This window comes from Cyanistes caeruleus, chromosome 13 (assembly GCF_971803275.1).
Source record: "Cyanistes caeruleus chromosome 13, bCyaCae1.hap1.1, whole genome shotgun sequence".
In the NCBI taxonomy this organism is placed as follows: Eukaryota; Metazoa; Chordata; class Aves; order Passeriformes; family Paridae; genus Cyanistes; species Cyanistes caeruleus.
Window position 1 is genome coordinate 1567621 of NC_141713.1, and position 14861 is coordinate 1582481.

General features: G+C 46.0%; 1 protein-coding gene across 4 annotated transcripts in view; it reads right to left on the reverse strand.

Annotated features, from left to right (window-relative positions):
* SMAD3 (SMAD family member 3) overlaps positions 1-2349 on the reverse strand; it is a 67402-nt gene extending 65053 nt beyond the window's left edge. Inside the window, exons 1-2 of one of the 4 annotated variants that reach the window (XM_086849671.1) lie at positions 2023-2349; positions 966-1132 (exon numbers count right to left, since the gene is read on the reverse strand). Coding sequence is in view for 2 of the 4 variants with exons in the window: in XM_023933775.2 (XP_023789543.1) it covers positions 966-1171 (206 nt within the window). In the remaining 2 variants the exon portion in view is untranslated. Of the gene's footprint in view, positions 1-965; positions 1271-2022 lie in introns of those variants that run through there. The other 3 variants (XM_086849670.1, XM_023933775.2, XM_086849669.1) reach the window with 3 other exon arrangements.
* Between the last annotated feature and the right edge of the window lie 12512 nt (positions 2350-14861).

Below are 14861 nucleotides of genomic sequence, written 5' to 3' on the forward strand. Positions count from 1 at the left end.
AAGAAAGCATACATTTGTTTGTGCCAGAGAGAAGCATGAATACACACACACACACAGATATCTTCTCACGCAGAAGCACACAATTATGCAGCATTCAAATATTTGGGATGAACTTTGGCCTTTGCTTTAAAAAAAAAAAAAAAAAAAGTACTCTCAAACAACAATCAGGAACAGACCCAGCAGTCATCTGGCTGAGCTCACAGAAATCAACAATCTGCAGCAATAAAACACCACTTGTGGGCAGCCATTTGAAAGTTATTTGGAAAATTAATCTTAGATGGGATAGTATTATACACGTCTTTTATGATTTATGATGGCCCTATGGATGGAGCTCGGAATGGAGACTAAAAATGAAATCTATGTTCATTCAAAAAATGAAGAAAAAAATCAGTTATATTCACCCTCACACGTGTGTGTGGTTTTGTTTTTTTTTTTCACTCCAAACAACCTCCTTCAGCTCTGCCATTTGTATTCCCGATTTAAAAAGTAATTCGAAAACAGCAGCAGAGCAGGGCTCTAAATCACCCCTTCAGAGGAGTAATATGGAAGAAGCCAAACAACCCAAACAAAACCGTTTTCCTGAGGCATTAATCACCAGAAAATCTTAATACAACAGCACTTGAAAACACGCTGAAACTTCTGACAATGAGGGTAACCCTCAGTGAGTGGAACTGATCCGCAGCGCTTCCAACTTTTTTTTTCTTTTTAATAACCTCGGCTCGAGGCATATTTTCTCCACTACGTTTTCTCTCTCTTTACTAGAGAGTAATTCAATTTTGTAGCCAGTTACGGGGTTTTTCTTAACTAGGTAAGGAGCGGGCAGAGAGGACCAGCACCGCGCCGAGTGCGGCAGGGCCGGGACACAAAACAAGCCTTGTCCCGGCCGTGCCGGAGCTCGGGGGTCCCTGAGGGTCCCGCTGCTCCCCCGCAGGGCCCCGGGAGCCGCGCCCTCCGCACCCCGGTACCTGGGGATGGTGATGCACTTGGTGTTGATGTTCTGCGTGGTGATCGCCTTCTCCAGCTCGTCCAGCTGCCCCGTCTTCTTCAGCTTTTTCACCAAGCTCTTCACCGCCTTCTCGCACCATTTCTCCTCCTGCCCGTTCTGCTCGCCTTTCTTCCAGCCCAGGAGCCGCTTGACGATGGGAGGAGTGAAGGGCAGGATGGAGGACATGCTGGCTGTGCCGGCAGCGCCCGCCGCCGGCTCCGCGCTCTGCCCGCCGGCCCCCGAGCTCTGCCCGCCGCCGCCGCCTCACACCGGGCGGCCCTGCCCGGCCCGGCCCGGCCGCTCCCCGCCCCGCCGCTGCCTCAGCGCCGCGGGCCCGCGGCTCCAAACTTTGCCCGGAGTTCGCCGCCTCTCCCCGGCGGCGGCGGCGGCGGCGGCAGCTCCCTCCTCCTCCCCCTCCTGCCCCGCTCTGTGTGCGCGGAGAGGCGCCCACTCCAGCTCATTCCCAGTCTGTCTCTCATGCAAATTGCCTGCTGGCCGCCCCGGCCCGGCTTCCACCCCCTCCTTCCCTCCCAAACACGCCGCTGAGGGAGGGAGGGAGAGAGGGAGGGAGGATGGAAGGAGGGCGGGGAGGCGGCCGGCCCGCCGGGAACTCCGCGCCTCCGTCGCCGCCCGCGGAGGCCCCGGCTCCCTGAGGGGGATCGCGGGGCCCACAGGGAGGGGAGAAAAGCCCAGGAGCAGGACAAGGAGAGGTGCCCGGACAAACCCCACCGAGGGGATGTAGGAAAATAAGCACAAGTGTAAAGCCCCACAAGTGTAAAGCCCACTCAGTGAGGGGAAGGGGATAAGAGGGTCCACAGCGTGGCTGCAGCCCCTGCCACGGGTATTTCATCCGTGGAAAGGTGCGTTCCCACACAGATACCTGAACACAACTTGAGCCGTGCTCAGACAATCAGCTGCTTTTTGCTCCAACCCCTTTAATTTACTATTCCATTCCCTCATCTTTCCACCCCGAGCAACAGGTACCCGAATAATTTTTGCCCTGTATCAGACAAAAATGACACCCTGGAGGTGTTTACCGCCGGAGCTGGTCAGAAATTCTCAGACGGAATATTTTTGTCAGAGGACGGTAGTTTGTTCACATCTAGGTGTTTTGTAGAGATGCTCCGGTTTGGGCTGACTCAGGGTGGCATCCAGGTACATTTCCAGTTTCTAACTTTCCATCACTGGGCAGACTGGGTTGTCACACTCCCCAGTCTCAAGCATGCTGAAAGGCAGCCCAGGTCCTAAAAAAACATTTAATTATAAACTTCAGCTCCTCAAAGCAGCAGCTCTCAGTTAAACTACCCCAAAACGGTGCTGAGCAAGGAGGCTCAGAGGCACCTGCAGAGTCACCAGGTGTCTCCAACCAGGCTGGTTCCTTTTCTCAACTCCAGCTGCTTCTCATCTCCCTGCAACACCTGCCCAGGAGCAACAGGGTGAAAGTTTTGTGGGACCTGGCTCCCAAATTCTGAGTTTTCAAGCTGAGATACTCTTCCCAGTTCTCTCCATCCTGTCGGAAGGGACGACGGCGAGCCTGAATTTTGGGAAGCCTGCGGGGCCGCTCGGCAGCTCCCAGACACGCGGGTTCTTGCCAACCCACATTCTCATATTCCAGGATCCAGAGTAACCCAGTGGGGAGACTCCTCGAAAGCCGGCATCCCAAACCTCCCCGTGCCTGTGGATTTGGAGCAGCCAGCCACCCAGATTGCCTCGTGGCAACTCAGGAACCGATGGCATCAGACAGCGTCTGAGGCTCTGAGACAACTACCTTGGCTTTCACAGGCATTTCAAACACAGGCTTTTATTCCAAATTGACAGTACCGATTTTTGAAATATTAATATTGGATACAAATTAAATACACCCTTCTCTTTTTTTTTTTTTTTTTTTTTCCTTCAGCATTCTCATATTATTCCCCAACATGCATTCCCTGAGTGTCTTGGATTTTGGAGGCTCACCACTAAAATTTTGGACTGTTGCCCTGGCCCGGTTTTTGGCTGCTTCGGTTGAGATGCCTGAAGCACAAAGATGTGGAACCCCTGTAGATGATCCCAACATTGTTTGAGGAAATATCTCCTCAATACCTCTGAAGCAATGCAAGAAAAATTATTGATACTATTTACATTAAAGCAGGATGCCTCAATTACTGACTTGCTAGTGCTGTTGACTTGCTGTATATTTGTGTTTTTCTGTAGAGGCCAAGTTTCTGATAGTTCGTGATTATTTAACAATCTGAACTCTTATTTAAAAGTTGTTGTTCACAGCTTTAGAAAATGGCTTGAATATGTGAATCAAGTGAAACACAGATGGGGAAGTTAAATACATTTTTTTTAATGCAGAAATACATTCTTACTACATTTTGAAATAGGGTGAAGTTAAATAATCTTCTATTTTCTCAATTCTTGGCCCAGCACATTTTGCAAGCCCAGAGGCAGAAGGACCTGCCTCAGACCTGGTAAGTCCATGTTACATCAGGGTGATATCAGAGCAGATTTCTGTTCTGGGGACCAACATTTCTTTTTGCCTGCTTTTGATAGAAAACCATGGGCACCATTCCATGCTTTTTCATCCAGAAAAATTTTGATAATACTCAAATCTCATGGCTACACTCAGAATTCATGCTGTGACCTTGGTTCAGCAGAGCCCATATTCATGGGCAGATCTTCACTCCTCACAGTCATATCACAAGTCATGGCCTGGGTACATTTGAATAAGGGGAAGGAGAGGAAGAGCTGAGTGGTTTGCTCATGCTTGTACAGTGATTTAGTGGCAAAAGGGTGAAGATAATTTGCTAAACACTAAACCAAAGTGGGTCTCACTTGATTACAACCTCTAAATGAGGTATAGGCAGCTAAACCACTGATCTAAACTCTGGGCCACAGCAGCACTGAGAACACTTCTGAAAACAAACAGTTGGGTTTGGGATGTGGGATACGTTCTTAAGCTTAAGGCCATGACATTTAATGAAGCAGCTTGTGTGCTTGCTGGGGTTACCTGTCAGAATGAACTGTTCTATGAAAATACGACTTTCTGAACCCCTTGACAGCAATCCTTTATTTCAGAGAGTTTTGGACACTCTCATAGTGGAAAAATTAACAGGAAAAGCAGGACCATCCCAATTCTGCGTGGTCTGGATCCGAGTGCTGGTTTACAAAATGTCTGATGTCTTGGAAGCCACCACTAGGCAGGAGAAGTTTATGCTTCTTTTTGTGACAGTGCTCATTTTTCGTGGAACTATTTGATCTTTACTTTCAAAAAGTCACTATCTTTGCTTGTTTTTGGAATTGTAGAGGTTCAGGACCACAGTTTGCTCTTACTGAGAAATAAAGATATATGCAGTCTGCAATAATGTGAGGAAACCAAACACTTCAAGAAAAAACCCAAACGCTTTACAGCTATTTTGCATTTCTTAATCTTTTACTAATACACCAGCACCTTAAAATTACTGAAAAATAACATCTGCATACCTTGGGTTTTGATATGATTAATGAATAGGACCAGAATTAAAATTCTCCTTTCACAAAGAGAAAAATCAGGCTCTGCTTCAGGAACAATATAAAATTACCATGAGAAACAAGAAGGTGTTCACTGGAGCTCAGCTGTGCTTATGTGTACCTTTATCAAAAATATTTTTAACAGCTTCAGAGGCCGAAGAATTGTTCTGTGCTTTGCCCCACGTTCCCTTTATATCCTTTGAGCAGCGAGGAGGGATTTTTGGGGCAGACAGGCAGGCGGTTCAGGGCGAGCTGGGACAGGCAGGATGGAGGCAACGTGGCCAGAGCACGCTGCTCCCTGCCTGGGCTCGGGCTCTCAGGGAGCCTGGTGCCTGCTGAAACAGCTCCCAACGTGCCACTGTGGCTGGGCTGAAAATCAGGGAGTGGTTGAGAAGCAGCTTCTGAGGTGCTGCCCCCATTTCTACCCCACTGGCTGAAATACTAAATGTGATTTCCTACCTGTGCGTGGAAAGGGAATTTTACAATTCCCAGGTGGACCAGCTGGGAAGCTCACAGCAGACAGTGGCCTCGACTCCTCTTGTCCAGTGATCTCCATGAAGGGTGAGATGGGCAGCACTGAAAATGAGGAGTTTTAAATTGGGTTATCTTCATTGCTTACCTTGTAAATAAAGGCTGTGACATTTAATTTGGAACCCATGTCATGTATAATGTTAATGAACAAGGGAAAGTGTGGGAGCTTTCCTTGGTGAAGGTAATGTATATATCCATATGTGTAGAACAGAATATATACGCAAGCAAACCTATCTTAATCACTCAGAACAAACCTACAGGAAAATAACTTCTGGCGTGAGTCATGAAAAAAGCGAGGCCTTTCTAAGTTAATGTCTTCAGCATTAATGTCAGCTCTGTGAAATACTCAGCTCAGTCAAATCCTTGCAGGGTACCACAGCTATTCTTCTCTGCAGATGAGAAAACATGCACACACAATAAAAAGTTGTTTCCTTGGAAATTCCTAATGCTTCATGCACACAAGCCAATTCACCTGCGTGTTCCAAGAGGCTCCGTGGTGCAAAAATCACACAACCACTTCTAGTTAAGGCAGAATCCTTTCTGTTACCACGGCAGCACCTCTTGCCTAAGGAAAAAACACAGGGCAGCAGCACGTCCAGAGTGATCCTTCTAAAACACTCTCCCAGTTCCTGGCAGTTGTTTGTGTAGGTGCTCCTGAACTGGGGCTGACCTCCCTGGAGAGCCACGGACAGGCCATTCCCGCACTCCAAAACCTCTCTGCTTCTGACTCACATTTCTGAGCAGCCTTCCCCAGGCCCCCATGGCCATCATGGGCACAGGACAGAGTTACTCTGAAGAAGAACTGAAATGATCCACTGAAAATAACGATTCCCTCCTCATTTCCTTTAGGACCTGCAGGGGTCTTGGTGAGAAGGGAAAGGGCGATGTTGAGGTGGGGGCAGGTGAGCGATTTCCCAGGAAATGTGAGTTTTCCCCTGTGTGTCAGGGTGAGATGTGAGTGCAGCCTCGGGGGTGTTTGTGGTGTGCAGGGAGCTGGGGGGCCCTGGCTGCTCCCCTGGGGTCACTCGGGGCACTCGCAGCTGCACGGGAAACAGCCCAGCTCTGCTTCACTGGCATGGCACATCCTGCTGGGCACGGCCTCAGCCCTCCTCACAAACACCTTCCGAGCTGCCCAGGGAATCCCAGATCTGCTTTTCCCTCTTTTTCTCAGAGGCTTGGCTTTGAAATCTTCGTAGGCCCCTACATGGGAACTCCTGGCACGGTTTACAGGTGTCCAGTGTGTGAAGGGAGACAGAAGGTAATAGTCTGGAGGACAGTTCTTAGTTTATTTTTGGAGTTTCATGAGAGAAAATAAAACATCTTGATGAGGACACCACAGCATCTTTCCTGCATGGCTGTCAGAGCACAGGGAAGAGACACACAGGGACACAAGAGCCTGCTGAGGCTGAGCCCTCTCCTGAACCACAGCCACCGGGAAAAGGCCTGATCTAATCTTTCCAAATGTGCTAACAGCCTGAAATTAATATGCTTTTAATTAAGCTGGAGATAAAACTGTCACTAGGGTGGCCACCCAGAGGGATGTGCTGACATCCTGAGGGATGGAGGGGAGGATTTTCAACAGCCTGGTGTGAGGAGGCAGCACCTGCAAGCTCAGCACTGCCCAGACTTTGCATACAAGGAGCTGCTGTCAGGCTGCTCTAGGTGTGACTGCACACATATGCACACAAACATGGCCCTGTCCCAGTGTGGCAACCTGGAATTTCATGGGATTTAAGCATGGCTAAGAAATAAAATCCAAATTCTCCATTTCAGGGATGGTCCTCCTCATGAGATGTGTCCCTCCTCTGGCTGCTGGAGGGAGTGAGATGCTGGTGAAATTCCACACTGGCTCCTGTAGCACAAAAAGCACCAAAAGCTGCAGTCAGGAAAAAAGAGAGGAACAGGCCAGGCCTCAAAACCAGAGGCTCATTACAGGTAACACATAAACTCCAGCTCCCAGCCGCAAACATTTATTTGAGATTCCTTTCCTGTGTCCATATATGCCTGTCTGTCCTTTCTGAATTCCTTGCTGTGTCTGCACCCTTTTCTTCGCCAGGGCACATCTGTTAAAGTCTTCAGTTTGGTTTTGAAGTGGGCATTTTCTATCCAGCTGAACTTTAAAAAAGCTTCTGAGCAGAGGCTTTGAAGGAGTAAATATAAATACATTATTTTTATGAATAGGCTCCTGTTTTCACATATTCCACTTGCAATGGCTTCTTGTCCACAACTGCTGGCATGTCCAGCCCTCTGCAGGAACAATCCTCTTCTGGAGGAACACACTTTTCCTTGTGCACAAGGGATATTCTCAAGGAACATTTTAATGAAAATATTCACCTGTATTGAAGGGGTCAATCCCACCAGTGTTGGAAAACAGAAACCAGCTTGGCCAAACTGACCCCACAGTGATGCCTGGAGAAGGCTGACCTAGAAGAGAGGCTAGACAGAATTAAGAATAAAGTAGATATTTATTCAAAGGCCTGAAAGGACACCTTGGGCAGTACAAGAGCCTGGCCAGGGCTACCCAAGATGGACCAAAAATGGTCACAAAATGTACGACTGGTCATGAGGCCTCATATTTGGTCCATGTGCATGTTTGGTTTGATTGTCCAATTACAGCTTCAGGTTATGGAGTCCCATCCTTGTTTTCTCTTTCCAGCACACTGTTGTTTCTGCTTTTGGGCCTGAAACTTGTAACAGTTGTCCTTGGTACCAAGCTGGAAAAGGAATTGTTTTGTCTGCCTGCTCTGTGAAGAGAGCTCACTAACACTTCATATGCAGCTCAAAACTACACACCTAGGCAGCACAGAATATGAAAAATATGAAAAATATGAAAAATATGAAAAATATGAAAACTAAAACTTAAAGCATCACCAGCACTGCAGGGAGATCCTGGTCAGGTTCACACTCTGTGCCTGACATTGTTTGGTCCAAGACTTATGCTGAACCTGGGCAGAGCATGGGGCTGCTCACAACATCCATCCATGCACACATCCCAGCATGGAATAAACCCTTTGGATCCCAGCCCTACCTCACCCCAAGTCAAGTGGGAGTTGACTAATTTCAATTACTATAGAGTTTAGTCAGTAGTTTTTATGTGGTGGTGGCTCCCCTACATTAAAACCAACAGTTAAAGGCCACTTCTTCATTTTTGAGGTTTACTTAAGTTACCCTTTCTCTCTTTTCTTTTTTTTTTTTTTCTTAAACTCTTTTAACCTAAAATGCATTGAAGGCCTCACAAAGGGACTGTCATTCTCATTTAAAACAAGAATCCTCTTTAAGGCAGCAACAAGGAGTGGCATGGAATTATTTACCCATGAATAATATGTTAATATTTATACAAAGCTTGCTTAGATAAGGGAAACTTGGAGATTTGTGGGAGAAGCTCTGCATGGCCATACTCTGTGGAGCAACGTTTCAAGCTCCGTGTAGAATCCCAAGTGTTGATTTTGCCTCCTGACAGTTTAATGTGTAACTCAAGAAAGTGCATTCTTCAAGATAAAAAAGGGGGAAATCAAAACACCACAATCTGCCTGCTTTTCCAGGGGTTTCACTGCATTTTGAACAGAGCACAGTCCCTTTAGCGTTGGGGTCCTCAAACACAGCTGAACTGGAGAGAGTCCACAAGCTGTGCATGTAAACACACAAAAAACCTTGGGTTTATTTTTTCCTTTTGAGTCTCTACTATTGCAAAAATGCAGCTTTGCCTTTTCATAACATTTTCATAAAGATCAAGTCCTGCTTGGGCAGTAGAAATGGCACAAATGGGAAGAGAATGACAAGGAAATGTTCCGTGTGTGTGAGAGGAGGGATGTTTACTCCTTGTTTATTTGTTCTGGGGAGAAATAAAGTGCTTTGTGTGAAGGCTCTTTGCAAGAGAGGCTGAAATGCTCTCTGGGCCCTGTAAAAACATTGCCAAGTTTGTCAGCAGAGGGGAAAGAAATCTGGGCAGTCTGCCCTAAATTAAAACTAAACTTAAACCAAATTCAGTTTAAATACACAGAGTAGTGCTTGGTGTGGGGACTAAAGGCAGAATTACCAGCACAAACACTGAAAACTCCCAAGTAAAACTTGTTCAAATGGGTCTGAAATTTAGCAAATAAATTAAAACAGTAGTGTTGTTTCCTTCCTTCAGCTTCTGCTGTGTCAAAGGGGTCATGTTTCCTACCTTGTCTTGGCCCAGGTAAGAGATGAGATGAACTGAGCTGAGTGAGCTGAAAGTGGAGGTTCTGATGCAATTCTGTCCTTCTGGAAGTTAAGGATTTAAGGAACATCACCTGTGTGAGCTTGCAGTCAGCTCCTGAGGGGTAAGGACAGTGCAAAAGAAACCAGAGCTGTGGAGAAAGTCCAGTTAATTATTATTAATTTTTAATTTACCTGAGATACTGAACAAATTAAGGATGCTGCTTTATTGGAACACGTTAAGATCCTACACATTGATTCTTTTAGGATGAACTAACCAGCGTAACTTGGATCAGGATCAAGATTTCAAACCAAACCTCAGGGCTGCCTGCACAAGGCTTCTTGTTGGCTTTGATATGAGATTTTGGGGATCTTTCTAAATGAAAATGTCACACCACTAGTTACAAGGCTTTCTGTAATGTATCAAAGTCATTTTTTCAATATTTGTGGTCTTTCCCCTCCCAAGTTGTTTGGAGTAGAATTGAAAATCACGTGCTCCAGCACTTAGAGATACCCTGTGAAGTGAATGGAAGCCAATTCAGACAGCTGGGTACAGCCTTGATAAAAATTTTCAAAGGCACACGTGATTCTTATGACCTTAGGACTATTTCTTCTTGCCTTTGGAAATCTTTCATAGCTTAACTTCAGATACCTCTTCACAAAAACCCTGTCCTCTGTTTGTTATCAGCACTCACAGATGTCCTTTACAGATTTACCTATTTGAAAGTCCCTGAAACAAACTGTGGCTACTGGAGGGGGGAGTGCAAAGCACGGAGAAAATTTCAGTTACCTAACATTTATTTGACTTAGTCATGCAGAACTGGATCAGTGCAGCTGATAGGGACGATGATTAAACCAAAGCCTGAGTCTTTATTCCCATGTGATCACTGCCATTATCTCTGCTATCAAGGTTGATCTGACAGTAACTTTTATTTAGAATCAGCCACATTTCTTTTCTCCGCCTACCCCAAAGGCACCAGACTTGTTTGCAGCTCCCCAACTTGCAGAAAGCAAAATGTAATTTATGCCTCCAGTGCAATGAGGGAGCTGGGGAAAAGAGATCTGGCTTCTTTATTTTGAGGGGCCTGATACAAAACCCATCACAGGCAGGAAATCAGGGTTTGTAAAGGATCCCAGAATGGTTTGGATTGGAAGGGAGCTTAAAGCTCATCCCATTCCACTATCCCAGGTTGCTCCAAGCCTTTTCCAACCCAGCCTTGGACACTTCCAGGGAATGGGCAGCCACAGCTTCTCTGGAAGGTGAAGAGTTTGGAGGTCCTTGGGTTGAAAAAACCAGAATGCTGTATCTCATTTCTTAAATGTCCATTAATTCCTTGCTTTCTCATACACATTCATATTTCAAAATACATACATATTTCATTATCCCTTGCAATATTGCATAATTATCGTGGTGCAAGCCCAGAACCTTTGACCTTTGTAGGCAAACTCCTGAAAGTAAGGATATTTTTATAACAAGAGAGTACAGAAAATATTAACAATGACCCCCTTTAGGCAGAAATTTCATTAGCCACTTATAGGATATGAATGTGCTGCTAGATAAAGGTTAATGAACAGTCCATACCTCAGCTCTGGTCCATAGGGTGTGACCTTTTAGTGAAGCTGCCTCAGGAGAAGCAAAATGATTCCCTCACCTCCTGTGCCATCACTGCCCAGATGCAGCAGAGACAAACCAAAGGGTTCACAGAACTTCCCAAAAGAGCTGCTCCATTCCTGAAAGAAAGGAAGCCAGGTTAGAAACTAAATTTGCAAAGATTGTTTGCAACTCTGGTTTCTGGTTTGGGGTTTGCATCGCTTTCTGGGTTGTTTCTTAACAACCAGGCTTGCTGAGGTGGAGATTGAGGCATGTTTGAAATGAGTCAGCTTGTTTTTAGGTCTTCTGGCAGTTCTGAGAATTGTGACTTTTCCTCAAAGACTCGTGAGCTGTGACCTGAGGATCTCCTGGGTCTGCAGCATCCAGATCTCTGTGGTGACTGCAGAAAGGGGGCTGGGGAGGAGACTGTGAAGGTGCTGTAAGCAGGGAACAACACCCAAAATCAATGTCATTTCTTCATCCCAGCTGGGCTTTGATGGAAGGAGAATCCTGAAAAAGACCATTGCTGCTGAGGTGTGGAGAGCTCTGCCAGGCAGGATGATCCCAAAGCTGCTGCAGTGCAAGGCAGGATTTGAGTGGCTTTATGGAAACTGAGAGTTCAGTCTTTGCTCTGCTTTGGGTTGGCACGTGGTAACCTGAGGGACTCTTCTACAGAGTGATTTGAATATTCTGGGCCCTTTATTTTATGAAGTATTTGCTTCATTTTATGAAATATTGGTTTCATTTTATAAAATACCTCTGGAGCAAGAAGGGAGATGGGGCAAGTTGGGAAATAATTCTCTGATCAGCCACTCAAGCCCCATGAGATCCATTATTGTGACAGCAAATCTCCCCATGGTGTGTGCCAATTCAATCCCCACTTCTGTGCTGTCAGGGCAAAACTCAGATCCATCACACCCTCCCAGCCCCTCTGGGCCTTGGCCCATTTTGGGGCTACCTGAGGCACATGAAATAATGTTCTTCCCCTGCTTTTGGGACGTGGAGAGGCCTCAAGTCAGGGGAGAGAAGTGAAGGCAGCCACCCAGATGTTGCTGCTACAATGAGGGAGACAGAGCCTTTTGTCTCTGCTGTCACTACAGCTACAGAACAATTCATCTGATCTGTGCATGGATGATCATGTTATGTGTCTTTCCATTGTGTGCAAACATTTCTCTTGCTTAAAATGCTCCACTTAATGGAGCAGTTAGTCCTGAAAGCTACAACGTTTTGTATTTCTTCAGTGCAATTAATGCTGGAGGAGACCAAGTCACCAGTTTGCCAGTACAGAGGATTAAACTTCCTGTTGTGACTTGTAGAACTCCATGGATTATGTGCAGCGCTTTGCACAAGTACAGTGAGACCTAAATACCTTACAATCTATTCATCTCTATCAGATAGAACTCCCTCCTCAGCCTAAATCATTAATAAATGTTGTCTGAGTCATTAATGCACCAAAACTGATGAACACTGGAGAGTTGAGATAAATTCAAGGAGCAGAAAATTGACAGCAAACTGTCCCATTCCCATCCACCCACTGTCACCCTCCCAAAGGAAAAAAAAAAAAAAGAGAAAGAAGGAATGGATTGTTCAAATGACAATGGGGTGAGGATGAAAGCACAAAGGCCTTTGGGAGAGAAGAAATTCCTTATGGATAGACTGGAAAAGCTGAAATTCCGCAAAGGGAGAAGGGCAGGGCTGAGATGTTGCTGAGCTACACAGGGTCACAGAGCTTTCAAGAGAAGATCTCCAAGATGATGGGGTGTGAGAGTTAACCCAGCAGCACGGGCAGAGGCAGAGGGGAGGAGGAAGGGAAGGATGAAGGCAGTCAGTGCAGGGATGGTGGTGGGATGTGGGGACGGTACCCAGTGCTCTTCCCTATCCAGAAGATGCTGCAAGGCAAAGGCAGGAGTGGAAAAACAGTGGTGGAGGAGAAGACCAAAGTCAACAGAGTCCCTGGCAGCAGTGCTGGTGGAGCAGGGCAAGGAAGAACTTCTCAGAGGGATAAAAGGTGTGCAGACACAGAGGAAAAGAGATGCTGAGTTCTTCCCCAGCTAACAGTCTGTGCTGGCCCGGGGACAGGGGTGATGGACAGACAGGAGTCACAAACAGGAGTCTGACAACAGGCAGGGTCCAACCTCAGCGTCCCATCACAAACAGAAAGGTGGGTGGCAGGATTGAAAAGCAGAGAACACAGAGGGGCAAAGGTGAAGCTGAGGAGGGGTTGGATTTCTTTGCCTTTAAGAGATTTTATAGCCAATGATATGTTAATCTTGTGTGGTGCCAAAGTCAATATAAACTGCAGAGAAAATCAGATCTGTAGTGGTCGAGGATGTGGAGAAACAGTCGATTGTATATTTAACAGGAAGCCAGGGAGATCAAAGAGTTTTCAAATGGTTTTGTTTTTAACTGATACCCTGGCTTTATTTTGTTTAGATTGAGCTGGGGGCCTCTCTGAAGAGGATGAAAGGAGAACAGAAATGTGTAACAAAGACATTTCCCCTCTCCCTAATAGTCAAGGGAAGTTGACATCCCTGTCAAGCAATAGCACCATTATATGCAGGGCTGCAAGAAAGAAAGGAAGCTATTTAATCCTTGGGAGGAAAGAGAAATGTTATCTTCTAGCAAAGAGGTGAAGTTCTGCAGAAATTCAGGGCTGTTAATAGACTGCTATGACAGGGTGCAATTTGATTTCCAGTGTGTGTCCCAGGCCTGAACACTCCCCAGTTAGCACAGATCACACAGAGCACAGCCTCCTCTCTGGTAACAGATCCTTCCAAACACTCTGCTTCTTTTAAGGGTTAAATCAGATCCTTGCTTTTAGCGATTTTCAGCTTGACATGAAGGGATGGGTTTGCATTAATGGAAGTGGCAAAGTCTAGCCTGTAATGAATTAAGATAGAATAACATCAGACTCTGCAAAGAGAATTCTCTAAAAGATCTGTAAAAAGGAACATCTTATAACACTTTTGGAGCAGGCCTTGGGCACAACATTTTTGAATTAATTAAGTGTATGCTTAAATCTGCCTTTGCTGATCAAAACACTGAATCATCTTTGTACTTTTTTTTCTTGATACAGAATGAATTTGAGTGAATACTTGAACATGTATTTGTTTTGCAGGACTTTGAACTTGATGTGCATCAATGCCCTGCTTCAGTTTCATCCTCCCAGTTTGTAGGCAGCCTTGTGAAGCTAAAAATCTTAACTTCCAGTTAAAACAGGATATTGAAGATTACAGATTAGAGGATACAAGAGGAAGGGGCTGTGCCACGGGAGGCACATATGCCCTCCCTGCTTCAGAATGAGGAACAAACAAGAGGCTGTTTCCCATTTCTGCAGCCCCAGCTGCTCTGAGTACCAGAGCCTCAGCAGCTCCTGCCACTGTTGCTGCACTTAAGGTGCCAGCCTTTCAATCAGAAACCATTTAATAATTTGGCCAAAAACACCTGCTTCAAGCTTAGCACTGAAAATGATCAGTCCTTCAGCAGCACTGAAGACATTTCCCTCCTCCCCTCCCAAAATTCCACAAGTATTTTCAAGCAAAATATCTATGATTGATACAATTTCCTTTTGGGTCGGTACCCCCATCATTTCCAAACCACTTTATACCTCTGAGTGAGCTGTGCCACAATCCTGCTTATGGAGAGCTTGCACTCCTTAGATGAAACCTTCAGTGCACAGGGCACGACAGGAATCATTTATGGAAGGAATTATGGCCTCTCAGGTAGATCCTAAATCCATCTATATTCATGATTTTCCTCTTGCTGTATGGTGCAGCTGACAGAGCAGAGTTCAGAGTGAAATCAGCATCATCTTCACCACCACAGGCCCTTTCTCTCTCTCTGTTCAGGCTGTCAGCTAAACCTGTCCCTCCACAATTCACCCACTTTGTTCTTTTTCTACTCATGGATGACTTTCCATTTAATGTAATGGCTTTAGGGACGTGGGAGGCAGCCATGCCTCGATGCCTTTGCCTGCTGGCAGAGCCCTCCATCCCCATCCTTATCCAAATAACAGGAGCATTCAGCTCCATCGGGGCAATGGTGTGAGGCTGCGTCCCAGTCCTGGGAAACCATTCCAGGCTG